The following is a 19,315-nucleotide window of genomic DNA, read 5'->3' as shown; positions in this document are numbered from 1 at the left end:
CTCATTTAGACCAAAAGAAAAAAAGAAGAAGAGAAACTAATCTGTCTACTTTTCAAATAAAAGTTGGGAGTATTATGGGATGTCAATTTAATTTATTATTGACTCATTGTTTGGTGATTTAAATTTGTACAAAATATCTATGTAGCATTCAAATAGTAAAAATATCGGAAAAAAAATGCAAACAATACCCGACCTTTGGCCCATTAGTAACTTTAGTACCTGACAAAAAAAAAATATCACTTTGGTACCTGAAGTTCGGACCCCGACCCAACATTAGTACCTGAAACACTGTTGGCCGTTACAGCGTTATCCAAAATTCAAACTTGCAAGGGCTGTTTCATCCATTCATGTTTTGGCTCTAACCCTACCCGTTATCCCCAATTTGGAATCGCTTTCACTTTCAGACTCTCTCTCTCTCTCACACACACACATAACGAATTTGTAGTCTTCCCTCTTTCAGCCTTTCACTATTTGACTTAACACAACAGAAATTTGATTCCCTATCCACTGAAACAACAGAGAAAAAGAGATTTGATTCTCCTGATTCGGTACTATGGAGAGGGAGAGCTGGAGCTATTTTCGAGTCATTGGGGAGCCACCAGTTTATTTAGGTAAAATCAAATGGTCCCCAGTGTAAAGTTTTCCCCTTTTACTCTATTCGGGTAGAATGGCTTTGTTTAACGCTATCAATGGTTTTGTCTAGGGTTTGGTTTAGGGTTTAGGGCATTTTTGTCTCCATCTGCAATTGTTTATTTCTATGTCTGTTTGATGTCGGGCTTGAAGTGGTTGCTGAGGTTAAATGCTTTAGGCATAGGGTTTGTGGTTTGGTTGGTTGTGAATTTAATTTCAGAGCAGCTTAACAACAGCTTTAGAGGTTTTGGACTTGAATGAAGAGGGCCGAGTTGTTGATGCTGGGTTGGTGAAAATCATAAATCTGAGTTCAATTGTTTGTCCTTAATTGATGTGTGCTATTTATGGAATAAATCTGAGTAATAAACTTCTACAAGAAAATGTGATGTAATGAGTTGGTGGATTTAGGGTTTAAAATTGTGGAATTTGATATGCACTCAATGGTTTAGGTCATGATGTTTTGAAATTTCATATGCAGGTACTGATGTGTTCACTGTGAAGATACACCATGGAGGAAGATTTCATAGTAAAAAAGGTTTAAATAGGGTTTATAGAGGGGGAGAGGTAGTGTATGCTGATGGAGTAGACCCTGACAAGGTGTCTTTGACAGGGCTGCACTATTGGGCTTATGATCTAGGGTATCAAAACCCTCCATTACAACTATGGTTTAGGATTCCTGGTAGTGAGGAAGGGAGTGGATTTCTGCCAATTACTGATGACAAGGATGCAATGGACATGTGCACCTTTGTCTCCCCAAGAACAAAGACAATTGACATGTACATTGTTTACTTAAGTGAGAGGAGAGTGTTTGGAGAGGATGAGCTGAATAAGTTTGATGACGATATTGACCACACAGGATTCATGAATTGGTGGATTGATGACATTGAAGAAGGGCCCAATGTGACTTCAGAGGAAGAGGAAGAGGATGCATGCTCCCTTGTAGTTTGCGGCTTGAACACACTTGTAGTTCACTTGTTGGGAAGGTCTACCATATGCATGCTCCCTTCATTGTAGAAGAATATCAAGAGTTTTTTTATGAGTGATCCAAATTGGACAAGGGACGGCATGCAGAATGCAATTAACAAAGACTTTGGCATGTCACTTGGATATCAAATGTGTTATAGAGCCAGGATGAAAGCCAAAAAGCTAGCTCAAGGCAGCTATGAGGACCAGTACAATTTGTTGGAATCATATGTACATGAGCTCAAGAAGAGGAATCCTGGAACATCAGTATGGATACAAACTGAACTTGATGGGGAGATAGTCAGATTCAAGAGGATTTACATTTGTATTGCTTCTTTGAAAATGGGGTGGAGAGAGGGATGTAGGCTATACATTGGGTTGGATGGCTGCCACTTGAAGACTGTGCACAAAGGTCAGCTCCTCTCTACAGTTGGAATAGAGGGAAATAATGGAATATATCCAATAGCATGGGTTATTGTGGAGGCAGAAAGCAGGGAGAGCTGGACATGGTTTTTAGAGTTTTTGAAGGCAGATCTTGACATCCATCACTCAGGACATTATACTTTTATGAGTGACAAGCAAAAAGGCCTTGAGCAGGCCATTAAAGAGTTGTTTCCAGATGCTTCACATAGGCATTGTGTAAGGCATCTGCACAACAACTTCAAGACTGATGAACACACAGGTACTTTGTTGATTTGCAGGTACTTTGTTGATTTGCATTCTCTTCTTCTTATATTTAGTTGCATGAACATTTGTTGTAACTTAGGTTTTTTATGTGACTTCTATTGGTTGTAGGTTTGGAGTTAAAACAAAAACTGTGGGCAGTGGCCAGAAGCTGTACCATGAATACTTTTATGGAGGCAATGGAAGATTTGAAGAACAGCTCACTTAGTGGATGGCAATATTGGTGCTTGGACAGACCTGCCATACATTGGTCAAAGTCACACTTTGACCATAAATTCAAGTGTGATTTCTTTTGAATGACCACAGTGAGAGCTTTAACAAGAGTGTGTTGTCAGCAAGGAAGAAGCCTATATACTTGCATGTTTGGAAGAAATTAGATTAGCAACCATGGTCAGATTAGCAAACAGAAGGAATTCTGGCCCCAATTAGAAGTGCAAAGTTGGACCAAGAGTGGAGAAGCACCTCAAAAAGAATGCAGAGTATAGCCATGACTATAGATCTGTTCGTTCAAGTCTTTGGAGGTATGAGGTTCAAGGAAGAGGGGTGAGGTGTCAAAGTGGGGTGGTTGCACAACACTCAGTTGCATTGGATCTTAGATGTTGCACTTGTCAAAGATGGGATGTATCTGGCCTGCCATGTGGGCATGCAATAGCTGCAATCTATTCAAAAGGCATGACATCTGATGATTTTGTGGATGCATTCTATAGTAAGGACATGTATATGAAGGCATATGAGCCTATTATGCATCCAATAACTGGAGCGAAGGAGTGGGAGAAGATTAACAAACCAATTGCACCACCTCTGTATAGGAGGCAGCCATGGAGGCCTAAAACAGCTAGGACAAAGGAACCAGGTAAGGTCTTTTGAAAGTGGAGTTATGTTTATGCAGTTAGTTCACTTTTGGTTTCTAACTTGCCCAAATCACTTGAATTTCTTGTAGGTGAAGTAGTCCCACCTCCTGGATTAACAAAACTGCCTAAGGTGTATTATAGTCAGGTTAGCTGTGGGATTTGTAAGCAAAAAGGTCACAACAAGAGGACATGCCTGAATAGAAATCAGGTAACAAATAACTAATGAAAATGTTGGATGTGTTGTGACCAATTTGTGTGTAATTATATGTGCTGTGATTCTCTTTGTTGTTTTGCATATGTGCAGGCCCAAGCTCAACAGAATGTGCAGCCCCAAGCTGCTGACCCTATGTAGCCCCAAGGTGTTGAGAATGTGCAACTCCAAGCTACTGACCCTGTCCAGGCCCAAGCTCCTGTCCTAGTGCAGCCCCAAGCTCCTGACCCAATGCAGCACCAAGCAGAAAATGAAGAAGGCCATAAAGATGATCATGTAGCTACCCAACAATCACAGGTTACTACAGCTACAGAAGGCTCCTCTCAACCCCAATTCAAAGCTAGAAGGTTCAAATCCCTTGCTCGCAGAAAACCCAGGCCTCAATAGACTCTGCAGGATAAATTGTTGTTTTTTTAGAGAGAATGCTTCATGTCTGTAGTACATTATTAACAGAGTTTGTGTGCCTTCTGAAATGGCAATTTCTGAAGGCTTTTTTGTAATGAACATGACTTAATCAAGTTGCCTTTTGTGACAGTTTGAATGCATTCTCAGTTTCATGTTATGGTTTACAGGAATTTTGGTCAATTTGTGATTGTTTTGTTCTCTGAATTCTTTCCCCAATTTTTGACTATAGTAATCAACAGGCAGGGTACTTGTATTGTGTCGGGCTTCAAATATTAGGTACCAAAATGATATATACTTTGGTTAGTTGGCGGTAAATAGGTCAGTTCGCGCCAATAAATCCCTACACTTTGATTGAATTGGCGGGAATGCATGGTTGAGGGGACCATAATACCCTTCACAGTTTGCCAGGTGGATAACGCCGTAACGGCCAACAGTGTTTCAATAAATAATGTTGGGTCCGGGTCTGAATTTCAAGTACCAAAGTGATATTTTTTTTTTGTCAGATACTAAAGTTACTAATTGACCAAAAGTCGGGTACTGTTTGCATTTTTTTTTCTCAAAAATATCAGTGTAGCGTACAAATAGTCAATAAAAGTTTGGCGACTGACTCATTGTCTGGCGATATTTGGATGCCAACAACCACGATTACTTCATTTGGAGGCCAGCAAGCCACTGAATTATTAGTGATGGAGACTGGTAGGATTGGGCTGTAGGAGAAAACAACCCAGCTCTGGCCACAATATATATAGTTGTAATCAATTAACATCTAGATGAGGTGATTAGCGTTACATTCGATGATTTGATAATATTGGATCTTCCATGTGACCTGCATTAGTAATTTAGTATATAATTCCCTGTTAATCAGACAGTTTTATATTACATGATAAGGCTTTAAGGAAAGACATTGCAGGCAAAAGAGAACAAAACCTATTTAAATAAAGACAGAGGTGAGTTGTCAAAGGAATCCTCGTATAATGTAATGTGTGATGGAACATGTAAACCCCTGCGCTGATTATTTATTTTGATGTTGATTTTCTTATATTGTTAACGTTTAGTTCTTGGTAGCAGCCGTTTAATTCTAGTTTATGAATGATGCTATTGCTACGATTTTATTTTTGTGTTTTTATTCATGGGAATGATATTTTCTACGAGCGTTTGGCTTTTCACAGATTCTGAGTTAGAAGAACTCATGTCCTCTAGAATAGGGTTTAGATTCAACAAATTGTATTGTCCAGGAGAGCCATGTTGCTTCGAAACAATTACTAGTAGTGACTCCAACAAGCGTATAGATCTCAAGAATTCAATATACTTTAACCCATAAGAAATGAAGAACATAGTGACCTAACAAAATAATGCAAAAGAAAAGGAAGAGAGTACGATAAATGATTATATAGTTCCGGACTATCACGAGTACTGTAGTCCAAACTAATGTGATTGGCCCATAAAAAAAATGCTTATTGTTGATCGGTTCATTTAATATATATTTTTTACCCTCTATATTAAATTCTATAAAATTTGAGCAATTTTTCACATGAAAATATCGCATAGTAATCCGGAATCATAGACTAATTAATTTACCAATAGAATTGGTTACTACAACTTCTTCATTTGCATTTTCAAATTTCAAATGGGCCGGGTCAGACCCAACAAAGACAACAACAGTACTTTCTTTTGTTTTTGTCAAAAACAAATACCATTTTGTTGACTTGATCGAAAATTCTGTTGCACATTTTCATGGAGTGGCTGCGTATCGTGGTGTTATTTTCGACGTTAGCAATTCATGTATCATGGGGTCTAGAGAGCACTACTGGTTCGTTACCGGAGCTGAGTCAACTGAGTCGGGAGTTGCTGGACTCGGCCAGGGAGCCCGAGTTCTTTGATTGGTTGAGAAAAGTCAGGAGGAAAATCCACGAGAACCCTGAGCTCGCCTTTGAGGAGGACGAGACGAGCCAATTCATAAGATCGGAGCTCGACTTGCTTGGGATAGAGTACACGTGGCCGGTGGCCAAGACTGGAGTGGTTGCCTCCATCGGTTCTGGGTTGCAGCCATGGTTCGCTCTCAGGGCAGACATGGATGCTCTCCCAATTCAGGTCAGTCATTCTCTCTCTTCTGGAAGGTCAGCAGATTAAACAAGTACAAGAAATGAAGTTTCCCAAAATGAATTCATTTAGCTCAGTGGTACATCATCAAATATATTTACAAAATGATCTATACGGAAACTCTAGGAGTGATCGAATACTCGAGAGCATCGTAAAACTTCTCTCTGTTTTTTTTTCTTTTAAATAATACGATGAATATGGTAAGCCTGGAACTACTAGTATTTCATGATATGGAATTATGGATCTTCTTGTTTGTAAGGAATTGGTTGAGTGGGAGCACAAGAGCAAGAACCCTGGGAAGATGCATGCTTGTGGCCATGATGTTCATGTAACCATGCTGCTTGGAGCTGCTAAGTTACTTCAGCTCAAGAGTAAACAATTAAAGGTATCTAGTTAAGTTAATATGCTCAGATTGTTTTTTTTTATGTACTCCTTTTATACCATTAACCTATGCATTTGCTTAGTTGACTAAATTTTGCATGTTTCGATTTTTATAGGGCACAGTCAAGCTTAATTGTTTTTCAACCTGCAGAGGAGGGTCATGCAGGGGCATACCATATGTTAAAAGAGGGTGCTCTTGATGGAATTCATGGCATTTTTGGATTACATGTTTCACCAGAAATGCCGACTGGTTCAATTGGTTCTAGACCTGGTCCATTTCTTGCTGGTGCTGGTAGATTTTTAGTCACAGTTCAGGGAAAAGGTGGACATGCTGCAGCTCCCCATTTGACTGCAGACCCAATTCTTGCAGCCTGCTCGGTCATCCTTGCGCTCCAACAGATTGTATCTCGAGAAACTGACCCTCTAGAGGCCAGGGTATATACATATATGTTTGGGAATACAGGGAACATTAGACATCTCTTGTTAGACAGTCTTGCTTGTTTTCGTATGTTTATTGCATCAATCATTGAGTGGTAGATTCTTGTTAGGATACGCATGACCTAAGATTCATATTCTGACTAAAGAAACAGAGTTAGAGCTGGAAGGGTAAATTGATAGAGAAATTGTATTGTATTGAATTGGCTCAAATTACAATGAATAGTTACATACATATATTTATACAAGCTGCAGAGAATTCTAGATTGGTGTAGACCCTTTGAGATACTTTCACTTGTGAAGGCATAGTACTGTACAATGTCAGTCTTGGCAGCATATGTGAAGGATAGGCACGCTTATACTTTCTGATCAATGTTCTTGGCATATGTGAGGGATAGGCATGCTTGTACTTTCTGATCGGTGTTCTTGGCTGTATGTTGGGGATTGTGTTCCTTGTGTGCATCTACATCATTGGTCATGCGTTCATGCTGGTATAGATTGATCATAGTGCTATTACTGACAACATAACATACAATATATGTGTAGCAAGTGAATATGATACGAATAAAGGGATCCACCTTTCATTTTTAACTTTCATTATTGTGGTCTACGAACATTGCGGGGAGTAGATATCTAAAAGGGTATTTCTTCATTTCTGACTGGTTATAGGTGGTAACAGTTGGGTTTGTTAACGGTGGCCAAGCCGCAAATGTCATCCCAGAGACAGTGGAACTTAAAGGGACTTTTCGAAGCTTGACTTTAGATGGTATGCATTACCTTCAGCAAAGGATTAAGGAGGTACGTACAATTAGTTTGACGTTTAATATATTAATCATGGTTCAGATTTGTGGATTGAGAAATGTTAATCAGCCGGTATATATGTTGTATTGCTAGACTATACATGTATTCTGCAGTATGACAATATAACATACCAGATATCTAGCAAATTATTATATTTCAAGCATGTATGGCTTGTATACTACAGGTCATAGAGATGCAAGCATCAGTGCATCAGTGTAATGCAACAGTGGACTTCATGCTTGAAAAAATGAGGCCGTATCCACCAACTGTAATTGATGAAGCACTCTATGTACACAGCAAGAGTGTTAGTGAAGCCTTGGTTGGGGAACCAAATGTGTATCTTCTTCCAATGACTATGGGAGCAGAGGACTTTAGCTTCTATACACATAAAATGCCAGCCGCAATGTTCATGATTGGGACTACAGACCATACCTTGGGATCGAATGCTACAAGTTTGCATTCACCGTACTTGGTCATTGATGAGGAGGTACTTCCAATAGGAGCAGCTCTTCATGCTGCAGTTGCGATCTCGTTCTTGGATAACAATACTGATGCTGCTGCTGCCACTCAGTCATTCACTAGTTAGTTAATTAGGAACTTTTTCTGTGAATAATTCGCATCAGAATTCAGGAAATTTGTGGATGTCCATTGCTAAAAATGAAAAACGTGCAAGTAGAAAAGTTGATGTCAATACTAAAGTACATATGAATAAAATTACCCTTCAAGATTACTTTTGAGTCCCATATAATCTTGCTATCTTGGAGCACAACGTAATATTAACCAAAAGACAATTTTATCTGCATTCTAGTAAAATCCCTGTGCATTTTTCTGTTTACTTTGTGAGATTAGTTTGAAGTACAAAATAACTATTTAAGAGTGACAATAACATCTCTCTAATCATGATGACATAAGAGAGAAAATTGTAATCTATACTTGTCAATTAGACACCTCCTATTTATGAATATTTTGCAAAAATTAACATTTATCTAGTGCGATTAATTTTATTGTGTTACAGAGAAGATGAATTTGGGAGAAAATAGATGTATATTTCATTGATATCTATGAGAATATATCTACCCTATTACAACGGTTAAGCGACCTCGTTTGGACTAAGCACACTAGAACTCTATCTCCTGCAACATACTGCACGCCTGTAGATTAAATAAGCCATTGCCAAAATGTATTTGATTATCAAATAGGTTTTACACGGATTCACTATTTGGATCTAAAACGAGTAACTGAAGAGATCTCGATCAAGTTTTCTTCAGGCAACCAAGAGCTAGCAAAAGGGACAAGGTCTCTGTCACAAGTCACAACTAACATAAAAGAAAGACGAAACATTCACTTGATGCACAACCGACAAAATCGGAGGTGGCAATTACCAGCAACTCAAATAAAGACACAGAAAGATGTACATATTCCAAACAGAACCAAGTCTTTACACTTCAAGGAGCTCAGAAAAACTTGTCTTAGCTCAGTTCATTTTCACCCAGTTACAATTCTCAACTAAGACTTAACCCAAAAACTATATCTTTCCCAAATCTCATTTTCGTTTCATAATCGATGATGGGGTTCATGCTCTTCTGCTTATTGCTGTTGTCCATCTTAAGCCAATCATGGGCTTTGGAAGCAACTGCCACTGAGTCGGATCAGCTGGAGTTATTGACTCGGGAGTTGCTGGAGTCGGCCAAGGAACCCGAGTTCTTTGAATGGATGATAGGAGTGAGGAGAAGAATCCACCAGTACCCAGAGACTGGTTTCGAGGAGTACAGGACGAGTCAACTCATCAGGTCGGAGCTTGACTCGCTTGGGATCAAGTACACCTGGCCTGTTGCCAAGACTGGTATTGTTGCTTCTATCGGGTCCGGGTCCAAACCCGTCTTCGCTCTCAGAGCTGACATGGACGCCCTTCCTATTCAGGTCCTCTCTCTCTCTCTCTCTCTCTCTCTCTCTCTCATTCAATGAAACAGTTGGAGTGAACCTAACTGGGTAACCAACAGGAACAAGTAGAGTGGGAATTCAAGAGCAAAATAGATGGCAAAATGCACGCTTGTGGTCACGATGCTCATGTAGCGATGTTGCTTGGTGCAGCCAAGATACTCCAGAGTAGAAGAGACATGCTGAAGGTATGCATAAATGTTCTATATATTGCCACACCTACAGGGTAAATTTGAGTTTGAATTATTTTTTCGGCATAATGGAAATTACTGTTGTTGATCTTGTGCTTATGTCAGGAGAGCCTCGTTTTAGGTTCAAGAATTCACTCTTTTGAGTTTAGGATTTGGTATATAATACTTGTATAAAGATGATAACTTAATAGTAGTCGAAAATGAGTGGTTTTTGAATGGAAGCACAAAATCAATGTCAAAATCTTTAGCAGAGGATCCAAATCCATATAAAGAGACCTGAAGAGACATTAGAAAATTTACAAAATTACAGCAAATTTAAGTCATTGATTTAATGCCTCTTTGATGCTTTGAAGGGAACTGTGAAGCTGGTTTTTCAGCCGGGAGAGGAGGGTTACGCTGGAGCTTACCATATGCTACAACATGGTATTCTTAATGACATCGATGCCATCTTCTTTATACATGTCGTGGCAGAGCTGCCCACTGGTGTCATTTCTTCAAGGCCAGGGCAAATGCTGGCTGGTTCTGGCAGATTTTCAGCTACGATCACAGGAAAAGGTGGACATGCCGCTGCACCACATAAGAATAGGGACCCAATTATTGCTGCAGCATCTGCTGTTTTGGCTCTCCAACAGATTGTATCAAGAGAAATCGATCCTCTTGAATCCACAGTAAGAATTCGGAAGTGACTAATTAGAAGTGCATTCATATTTATCACTATTACCATTAGTTTACATCAGCTTGTAGCTAGTTCAATTATAGTCTGGATCATCGGCTACATTTTCTGTGCTGCTTATATTTCTTATTCTGACATAATTATATCAGAATAAGAAAGATAAGCAGATTCTTTAGTTTTATGAAGCATGTAGTTAAATATGAATAGAGTACATATCTCTACTCTACTCATAAATCCGTCGAAAGGAAACATAGTATGGTAAACTTACATACAGTACGTATTTGAATTTGTAGGTGGTCACAGTTGGGTACTTGGAGGGAGGTAAAGCAGCAAATGTAATCCCCGAGTCTGTAAAATTTGGAGGGACTTATAGGAGCTTGAGTCCTGAAGGCCTCATCTATCTCAAAGAAAGGATCAAAGAGGTAATAACTAACAATCTCTGTATGACCACAATTTTATTTTGTCAAAGAAGATAGCAATCATGTTTCACTTGCAGGTCACCGAACTGCAAGCTCTCGTGCATAGATGTAATGCTACGCTGGACTTTAAGGAGGAGACGCCACTACCTTATCCTGTAATGATTAATGATGAAGCATTGTATGGGCATATAAAGAAGGTTGGAGAGGCTTTAGTTGGGGAACCTAATGTTCATTTTTTCCCAATGATCATGGGAGCAGAGGATTTCAGCTTCTACTCGCAGCACTTTGCTGCCACAATCTTTGTGCTAGGGGTGAAGAATGAGACTCAGAAACCAGACCGGCCTTTGCACACACCTTTCTTTGTAATTGATGAAGAGGCACTCTCAATAGGAGTAGCTCTGAATGCTGCTGTAGCAATCTCTTACTTGGATAGACCTCTTATCGAGTCTCATTAAGCATTCGAAATGTATTTCATTCGAAATTCATTAATGTAAGTTTCTCGCAGAGAATGGAGGTTAAAACATATTGGACTGCAGAAACAATGAGAGCCGGAAATCTCATTCAGACAACAACTTTTTTATCTAGATAATCTTTGTTCGTAAGGTTCACATACTCATTCACTAATTACATCTCTCATAACGCAACTTACTTTCACCTCACTGTATGAATCTCAAACTTTCATCAAATTTTCAGTAGGAAATTTGTATGGAGCAAGTTAAGAAACTTTAAACAAACGTATTAGATTGGTTAACGACTACTAAAGTGGTTTCGTAATGGATTTGTTGAAAGCAAATCCTTCCTGAAGTATGAAAACTAAAACATATTGGACTGTAGAAACAATGAGAGCTGGAAATCTCACTCAGACAACTTCTTTGCATTCTAGATCTTCCTTGTTTTTAAGGTTCAAAATTTTTACACTAATACTATTTGTTATCACACACTAATTACATTTCTCATAACACAACTTACTTTCACCTCACAGTAAGCATTTCAAAATTTCATCAAATTTTCAGAAGGAAATTCGCATGGGATAACTTAAGAAACTTCAAACAATCGTATTAGATTGGTTAAAGACTACTAACATTTTTTTTGTAATGGATTTGTCGAAAGAAAATCCTTCCTGAAGAGGCAGAGAATGGTGCAGCAAACTAATATCTTTGTTTTAATTATTGATGCTAAACTCTCACTCTAAATTGACGTATGAAACACACAGTTTCCATATTTGACTAAACATAGCTACCCAGTAATGAAAGAGACAGCACAACTTTCTCAGGCACGTCCGCATGTGTCAGGAATCTAAACTACTATTTCTCCAACTCTGATGAGCTTAAAAGGTCTCACACATTGTGCTCTTGAAATCCCAGAAGATATCAGTTCTCAAATTTCCAACACTAATTTGCAAGACACATACTCATGAGTTTCATAATCACCTTCTGCTTGTTGCTATCAACCACACTATTTCATCAATCTTGGGCTTTGGAGGAGGTAGCTTATGGATCAGAGGCTTCAGAGCTTGAGGTTTTGACTAGGGAGCTATTGGAATCGGCGAGAGAGCCTGAGTTCTTTGAATGGATGAGAGGGCTCAGGAGGAGGATTCATGAGTATCCAGAGCTGGGATTTGAAGAGCACAAAACTAGTGAACTCATCAGGGCTGAGCTTGACTTACTCGGGATTGAGTACAAATGGCCTGTGGCCAAGACTGGTGTGGTGGCCTTTATTGGGTCTGGCTCTAAACCAGTCTTTGGACTTAGAGCTGACATGGATGCATGCTCTCCCTCTCCAGGTTCTCTCTCACACACTTTTTTACTGTGTCATTCCAAACAATGCTCATGGTGCCTCTGTTTTCATCTTTTCTCAAATGTATGACGGTAATATTAGGGTTAAATGTTTGTTGATATGCTTTATAGTTGTCACTGTTCTACGGCTACATGGACTTGGTCTGGACTATGTATTTGATGAGTTGAAGCACTTAAGCAGTCCCAGTTAATTAGTGTCTCACTTTTGCATTCTATATAAAGAGCTGATACGGTTAAAATGGAGCCTAGTGTGATTGCAGCTCATAAGTAAATCCTATAGATAGTGCTAAAGTTTTCACATATTGTTTGACAACGATTGATGGATGGTTGATATCCTTTAACTAGCTAAACTTATTGAACTGATGCCATGAAATCACTCTATCCTTGCTATTAATAAGGAACTAGTAGAGTGGGAACACAAGAGCAAGATTGATGGAAAGATGCATGCTTGCGGTCACGATTCTCATGTAGCAATGCTACTTGGAGCAGCCAAGTTGCTTCAACACAAAAGAGACATGTTGAAGGTAGATCAAAAGCTGTACATATTTTGTTAGCTACTTTGTGGGTGCTAATATTTCATTAATGTGATTTAAGGGAACTGTGAAACTAGTGTTCCAGCCTGGAGAAGAGGGTTACGCTGGTGCTTACCATATGTTAAAAGATGATGTTTTGCATGATATCGATGCCATCTTGAGTATACATGTTTTTCCATTAGTACCTACTGGTGCCATAGCTTCGAGGCCTGGTCCGGTACTTGCTGGTACTGGGCTCTTCTCGGCTACAATACAAGGAAAAGGAGGCTCTTCCAATAGGAGCAGCACTTAATGCTGCAGTTACAATTTCATACTTGGATGGCAATGATGTGAAGACTTGGTAAGAAAATAAGAGCATATGTATGTATACCTCTTACAAAATAAAATGCAGTAAAACCATAGGTTATTGAAGCACAATTTCTAGCATGTTGTAGTATACATGAATCATATTGTAGTATATATGAGTCATAGTATAAATGTCTATATCATGTATAAATAGGCACTTGAGTGTATAGATAAGGTACTTGAGTGTATAATATAGGTATAGAGACTTGTGTGACAAGCTTTATGCCAAAGGACAACAAACATGGCAATTATCATCATCACAGCTATCATGTTGAGCTGCAGCTGTAAATCAAGTTGATACCAAGCTTGATATTATCTTTGAGCTTTCACACTTGTAATGTATTCCTATAAATACCCTCTTGTATGAGATGAATAAACACACATGAATCTCCATTCTCTCTGAATTATTACTCTCTCTATATTTCTGTCAATTTATGTTTGTCCTCAAACACGTTATCAGCACGAAATTGCTCTAGAATTAGAATCGAAATTGTCAAAATAGAGGAAGTTCATAATCCGATTAAAGCCATTTTGCCAAACCTACAAAAAACCTCCAAACCCTAGCACATATCAAAACCCTTGATCCAAGAAGCCCAGAATCGGTTTCAGAAACGACAGAACCGGCCGGAAACAGCCTGAACCGGCCACCGGAAAAATTGAACCGCTGCCGAACCGCTGTCGAAGCCCTGCCGAGCCCTGCCGAGTCCTGCCGAGATCTGCCGAGAAGCTGCCGAGCGAGCCCTGCCGAGTCCTGCCGAGAAGCTGCCGAGACCTGCCGAGAAGCTGCCGAGCGCATCTGCCGAGTCCTGCCGAAGCACCTGCCTAGCAGCTGCCGAGCTGCTGCCTAGCATCTGCCGACAGATTCCGACAACTTTCCGGCGACTTTTCCGGCAACTTTCGGGACACTTTTCCGACAACTTTTCGGGCACTTTTCCGGCAACTTTCGGGACACTTTTCCGACAACTTTCCGGGCACTTTTCCGGCGACTTTCGGGACACTTTTCCTGCAACTTTTCGGTCATTTCGGACAACACTATTTCGAGGTATTGCTTATTAAAAGTTCTCGTTTTTGAGTTTTTATTCATTTTTCTCCTCTTTCTTTTTATCGGGAACTTACAATCAAAAAGCGGAATTATAGAAATTCACGCTAAACGAACTAAGAGCGTTCGTGACCAATGAACTAAGAGTGTTCATAATATTCGGACTAAGAGCGTCCGCGAGCATCGATTTATGACCCTATTAAACATCATTGTTTAGGTCTAATCCAAATATTCTTGGAAATTGATTTCTTGGTAGCATAGCTCGGAAATCTGATTACTTTAGTTTTCGTGGAAGTTTAAACTCCGAAACTAATATATCTTATCTTCTTATCTTCAGGATGTCGAATGAACCTAGACTCGATTTTCAAATCCTTGACTCAACAGGTTTGGAATACCATAGTTGGAGAACCGACGTTGAGAACCATCTCACATCGAAAGGGATATTGCCCATCATACAGGCACCAATTGCGGGCCTTGTGTTCCAACGAACATCCATAAAGCATGCACAAGCAATTATCTTGATGCGACGCCATATGGACAAAGCACTCAGATTAGAGTATATGTCCATCAAAGATGCAAGGGACCTATGGGCAGCGCTAGAAGAGCGCTTTGGTAATATCCAAGATTCCCTCCTCCCTGACTTGAAGGTTCAGTGGAACAATATACGCTTCTCAGACTTCAAGTCTGTTTCTGAATGCAATTCAGAAGCTCTTCGCCTAAAGGCCATGCTGAAGTTCTGTGGAAAACCTCTCACAGAAGAAGAGCTAATTGAGAAAACTCTCTCCACCTTCCCTGTCTCAGCAATTATACTATCAAAGCAGCATCGCACTGAATTTAATGCTGGACGATTTACAAAGTTAAATGAGCTCATCAATATTTTGTCGGTAGCTGAGAAGCACGACAACATCCTTGTAAAGAATTATAATTCAAGGCCCGTTGGAACCAAAAGCGTTCGTGAGGCGAATTATAATGCACCCAAGAGAGGGCGCAAGGAGCGGTACCCTACTAATAGGGGACATGTGTACCCTAATAACAGGGGACATGAAGGACGAACGGGTCCATATAACCGCCCCAACAAAGAAGGCAGCCGCAACTATAGTGCGGGTACACGTGGTGGTAACTACACACGTGGGAGAGGTGGATATAACAACACCATAGGCCGTAACACTGTGGGCCGTGGAGGTCGCACCATACGCCGTGGTAGTAGCAGTAACAACCCGCCTAGGGAATATCCACAACGTGCACCACCTGCACCTCAAATCAAGGGAGGCAACCACAATGACATGTGTCATCGGTGTGGTTCAATCGAGCATTGGTTTAAGCAATGCCAGGCAAGTACTCAACTAGCTGCACGCTACAAGGAGTACAGGGAAACAAGGGAGCAAGAAGCCAACCTTGCTGAAGAAGAATATGGTGAAGATGTCAATCTCACCATAGAAGACTTCAAAGCTGTAAATGAAGAGCACGAGGATGCCGCAGACTTTGATTAGAATAGTCTTTTCTATTTTCCAATAAAACGGCAAATGTGCCTTAGTCAATAAATGACAATTGTATTAACTCTTTCTCATGTGGCGTACCTAATGAAGTATGATGTCTAGGAAAGTAATTGAGATCGGGGTATTTAAGCGAGCCTCGCTCCACCAACATCTCTCTACTTCCCTGGTCATATTTCATTGGAATTACCAAACGGATTGAGCAATTACAATTTGTATAAGTTTGATTTTATTTTGGAATAGACTTTGGAAACTTTGATGTAATCATTGGCTTTTTCCTTATTAATAAAGTATCGCATTATCATTCAATGTCATGGACATGTGTTAATATTCCGAACTTTATTTTTTCAGTATGTTTTCGGGAGAATTGGAATGCCTTCTTGATAGTGGCACCACACATACTATATTACGACATAGGCAATTATTCTTATGGATGACGCCTAGTCAAACTTCAGTAACTACGATGGCAGGACCATCACAATTGATTCATGGTCGAGGACCAGCTCAATTTTTGTTGCCAAATGGCACAAATATTAATATCACCGAAGCTCTATATGCTCCAAGGGCTAGAAGAACCCTATTGAGTTTTAAAGATATAAGAGCCAATGATTTTCATGTGGAAACACATAGTGAGAATGGACAAGAGTTCCTTTGCATCACCTCTAATAACTACGGAAATACACGAGTATTAGAGAAACTTATGTGTCGCTCTAGTGGATTGTACGCAACCACTATTAGAGTCATTGAATCCAACCATGTCATGAATGAAAATTTATGGGATTCTGACACATACAGGCTTTGGCACGACCGTTTGGGACATCCAGGTCGTGATATGATGATCCGTATATTAAAAACTTCACACGGACATCCATTCTTCAAAACGAAAAGAAGTACGAACCCAAGAGAGGTTCAAAGAATTACTTCTCAAGCATATCATTCGTTTTGCAAAGCTTGCTCTTTAGCAAAAGTAGGATTGAGACCATCCTATGCAAAGGACACTAAAGAAAATATACCATTCTTGCAAAGAATACAAGGTGATATTTATGGACCTATCCATCCAACTTGCGGACCATTTAGATATTTTATGGTGTTGGTTGATGCATCGACACGTTGGTCACATGTCATGCTCTTATCCACAAGAAATGCTGCATTTGCTAAACTCCTAGCACAAATCATTAAGTTAAGGGCTCACCACCCTGATCACCCTATTAAGTCAATTCGTCTTGACAATGCTGGGGAGTTTACATCAAAGACTTTTGATGATTATTGCATGTCCATTGGAATTGAGGTTGAACACCCTGTCCCTCATGTACATACCCAAAATGGTCTCGCAGAAGCTGCCATTAAAAGACTTCAAATGGTTGCTAGGGCATTGGTTATGCGCACCAATCTCCCTATTTCTGCTTGGGGCTATGCAATATTGCACGCAGCTGTGCTTATTCGTCTAAGGCCCACTGCCACACAACCCTTTTCTGCGTCCCAGATGGTAACTGGGTATGAACCAAATGTCTCACACTTACGCATATTTGGGTGTGCAGTCTATGTGCCAATTGCGCCGCCACAGCGCACTAAAATGGGTCCTCAAAGACGATTAGGCCTTTATGTTGGCTATGACTCTCCAACCATTATCCGCTACATAGAACCCATGACAGGTGATCTATTTACCGCTAGATTTGCGGATTGTCACTTTGATGAGACAGTCTTCCCGTCATTAGGGGGAGACATGAACACTAATGTTCAATAAAAAGGACAGGAATTGTCGTGGTTTGTCCCCACTTTGTCTCATCTTGATCCCCGAACCGCACAGTCTGAAATAGAAGTGCGGAGAATTCTCGATCTTCAGAACGTAGCAGAATCGATGCCTGATGCGTTTTCTGATATCGCTAAAGTGACGAGATCACACATACCTGCTGCAAATGTACCTGCAAGGATTGATGTCCCTAAAAGACATAATGTCATCTCAAGAGTACATGAGAATGGCGCCAACATCCCCTCTATGGGTGACACATTGGCTAGGCCCACGGCTCCTGCCAGGAAGCGCGGGAGGCCCATAGGTTCGATGGATTCTCGCCCAAGGAAGAAAGCGAGTTTGGCACAAAATAATCCATTAATCATCGATACAAATAATCCATCTCATGAGAATATTCCGGACTATGGTTATGTCCAAGAGACATCATTGGAGGACGCTCCAATGACAGAACCAAATCCAGAGAATAGAGAGATCTCCATGAATTACACTAGTATACATGTGATGATGGATAGAAATTCTATGACTATTGATGATGCATTTGCATATCATATTGCAAAAGGAATTATAGAATACGATGATATCGAACCTCGCTCCGTTGAAGAATGTCAACGAAGAGCAGATTGGTCTAAATGGAAAGATGCGATCCAGAATGAATTGGATTCACTAACAAAGAGACAGGTATTTGGGTCTATAACGCTGACACCACCAAATATAAAACCTGTTGGCCATAAATGGGTCTTTGTTAGAAAGCGTAATGAGAAAAATGAGGTTGTTAGATACAAAGCCCGCCTTGTGGCGCAAGGTTTCTCACAACACCCTGGAATCGACTACGAGGAGACATATTCTCCCGTAATGGACGTTATAACGTTCCGCTACCTTGTCAGTTTGGTAGTTTCCGAAAAACTTGACATGCAGCTTATGGATGTGGTTACAGCATATCTCTATGGGGATCTAGATTTAGAGATATATATATGAAGGTTCCAGATGGACTTCAATTACCCAAATCAAGTGGCTCTAAACCACGGAGCGCGTTTTCAATAAAATTAAGACGCTCACTATATGGATTGAAACAATCCGGACGGATGTGGTATAACCGTCTAAGTGACTACTTGATTGGGAAGGGATATGTTAACAATGAAATATGCCCTTGCGTGTTCATTAAAAGGACAAGTTCCGGATTTGCAATTGTAGCAGTTTATGTCGATGACATGAACCTAATTGGAACTCTAGATGAGTTAAAGGAAACTGCTAAATATTTGAAATCCGAGTTCGAGATGAAAGATCTTGGGAAAACACAGTTTTGCCTCGGAATAGAACTCGAGCACCGTAGTGATGGGATTATGATCCATCAGTCAGCATATACTCAAAAATTACTAAGGCGCTTTAATGAAGATAAAGCAAAGCCTGTAAGTACTCCCATGATCGGCCGTAGTCTTGAGCCCACAAAAGATCCGTTTCGTCCAAGGGATGAGGACGAAGATTTATTAGAGGCTGAAATACCCTATCTAAGTGCGATAGGCGCATTATTGTATTTAGCTCAATGCACAAGACCGGATATCTCATTCGCAGTGAACTTGTTAGCTCGACATAGTTCTGCGCCAACACGCCGTCATTGGATTGGCATAAAGACAATCTTTCGATACTTAAAAGGTACGATTGATATGGGCTTGTTTTATC

The 19,315-nt window shown here is 40.1% G+C and overlaps 3 protein-coding genes and 1 pseudogene across 3 annotated transcripts; all 4 read left to right on the top strand.

Moving 5' to 3' along the window:
• Positions 1-1,695: 1,695 nt before the first annotated feature.
• Positions 1,696-3,480, top strand: LOC133722949 (uncharacterized). The gene is made up of 5 exons (XM_062149792.1): positions 1,696-2,275; positions 2,389-2,557; positions 2,892-3,130; positions 3,218-3,336; positions 3,433-3,480. Exons 1-5 carry the CDS (start codon positions 1,696-1,698, stop codon positions 3,478-3,480), a joined length of 1,155 nt encoding a protein of 384 aa, XP_062005776.1.
• A 1,976-nt stretch (positions 3,481-5,456) lies between these two features.
• On the top strand, positions 5,457-8,191 carry LOC133723469 (IAA-amino acid hydrolase ILR1-like 3). The gene is made up of 5 exons (XM_062150290.1): positions 5,457-5,835; positions 6,104-6,229; positions 6,349-6,660; positions 7,330-7,458; positions 7,646-8,191. Exons 1-5 carry the CDS (start codon positions 5,479-5,481, stop codon positions 8,045-8,047), a joined length of 1,326 nt encoding a protein of 441 aa, XP_062006274.1. The 5' UTR covers positions 5,457-5,478; the 3' UTR covers positions 8,048-8,191.
• Positions 8,192-8,874: 683 nt separating this feature from the next.
• Positions 8,875-11,205, top strand: LOC133723474 (IAA-amino acid hydrolase ILR1-like). Its single transcript, XM_062150293.1, has 5 exons — positions 8,875-9,381; positions 9,462-9,587; positions 9,944-10,258; positions 10,557-10,685; positions 10,760-11,205. Exons 1-5 carry the CDS (start codon positions 9,025-9,027, stop codon positions 11,135-11,137), a joined length of 1,305 nt encoding a protein of 434 aa, XP_062006277.1. The 5' UTR covers positions 8,875-9,024; the 3' UTR covers positions 11,138-11,205.
• A 715-nt stretch (positions 11,206-11,920) lies between these two features.
• On the top strand, positions 11,921-13,428 carry LOC133721074 (IAA-amino acid hydrolase ILR1-like; annotated as a pseudogene).
• The last annotated feature ends 5,887 nt before the right edge of the window (positions 13,429-19,315 follow it).

Source organism: Rosa rugosa, chromosome 7 (assembly GCF_958449725.1).
Source record: "Rosa rugosa chromosome 7, drRosRugo1.1, whole genome shotgun sequence".
In the NCBI taxonomy this organism is placed as follows: Eukaryota; Viridiplantae; Streptophyta; class Magnoliopsida; order Rosales; family Rosaceae; genus Rosa; species Rosa rugosa.
Note: the sequence above shows the minus strand (reverse complement) of the source record. Positions and strands in the feature narration are given on the sequence as shown.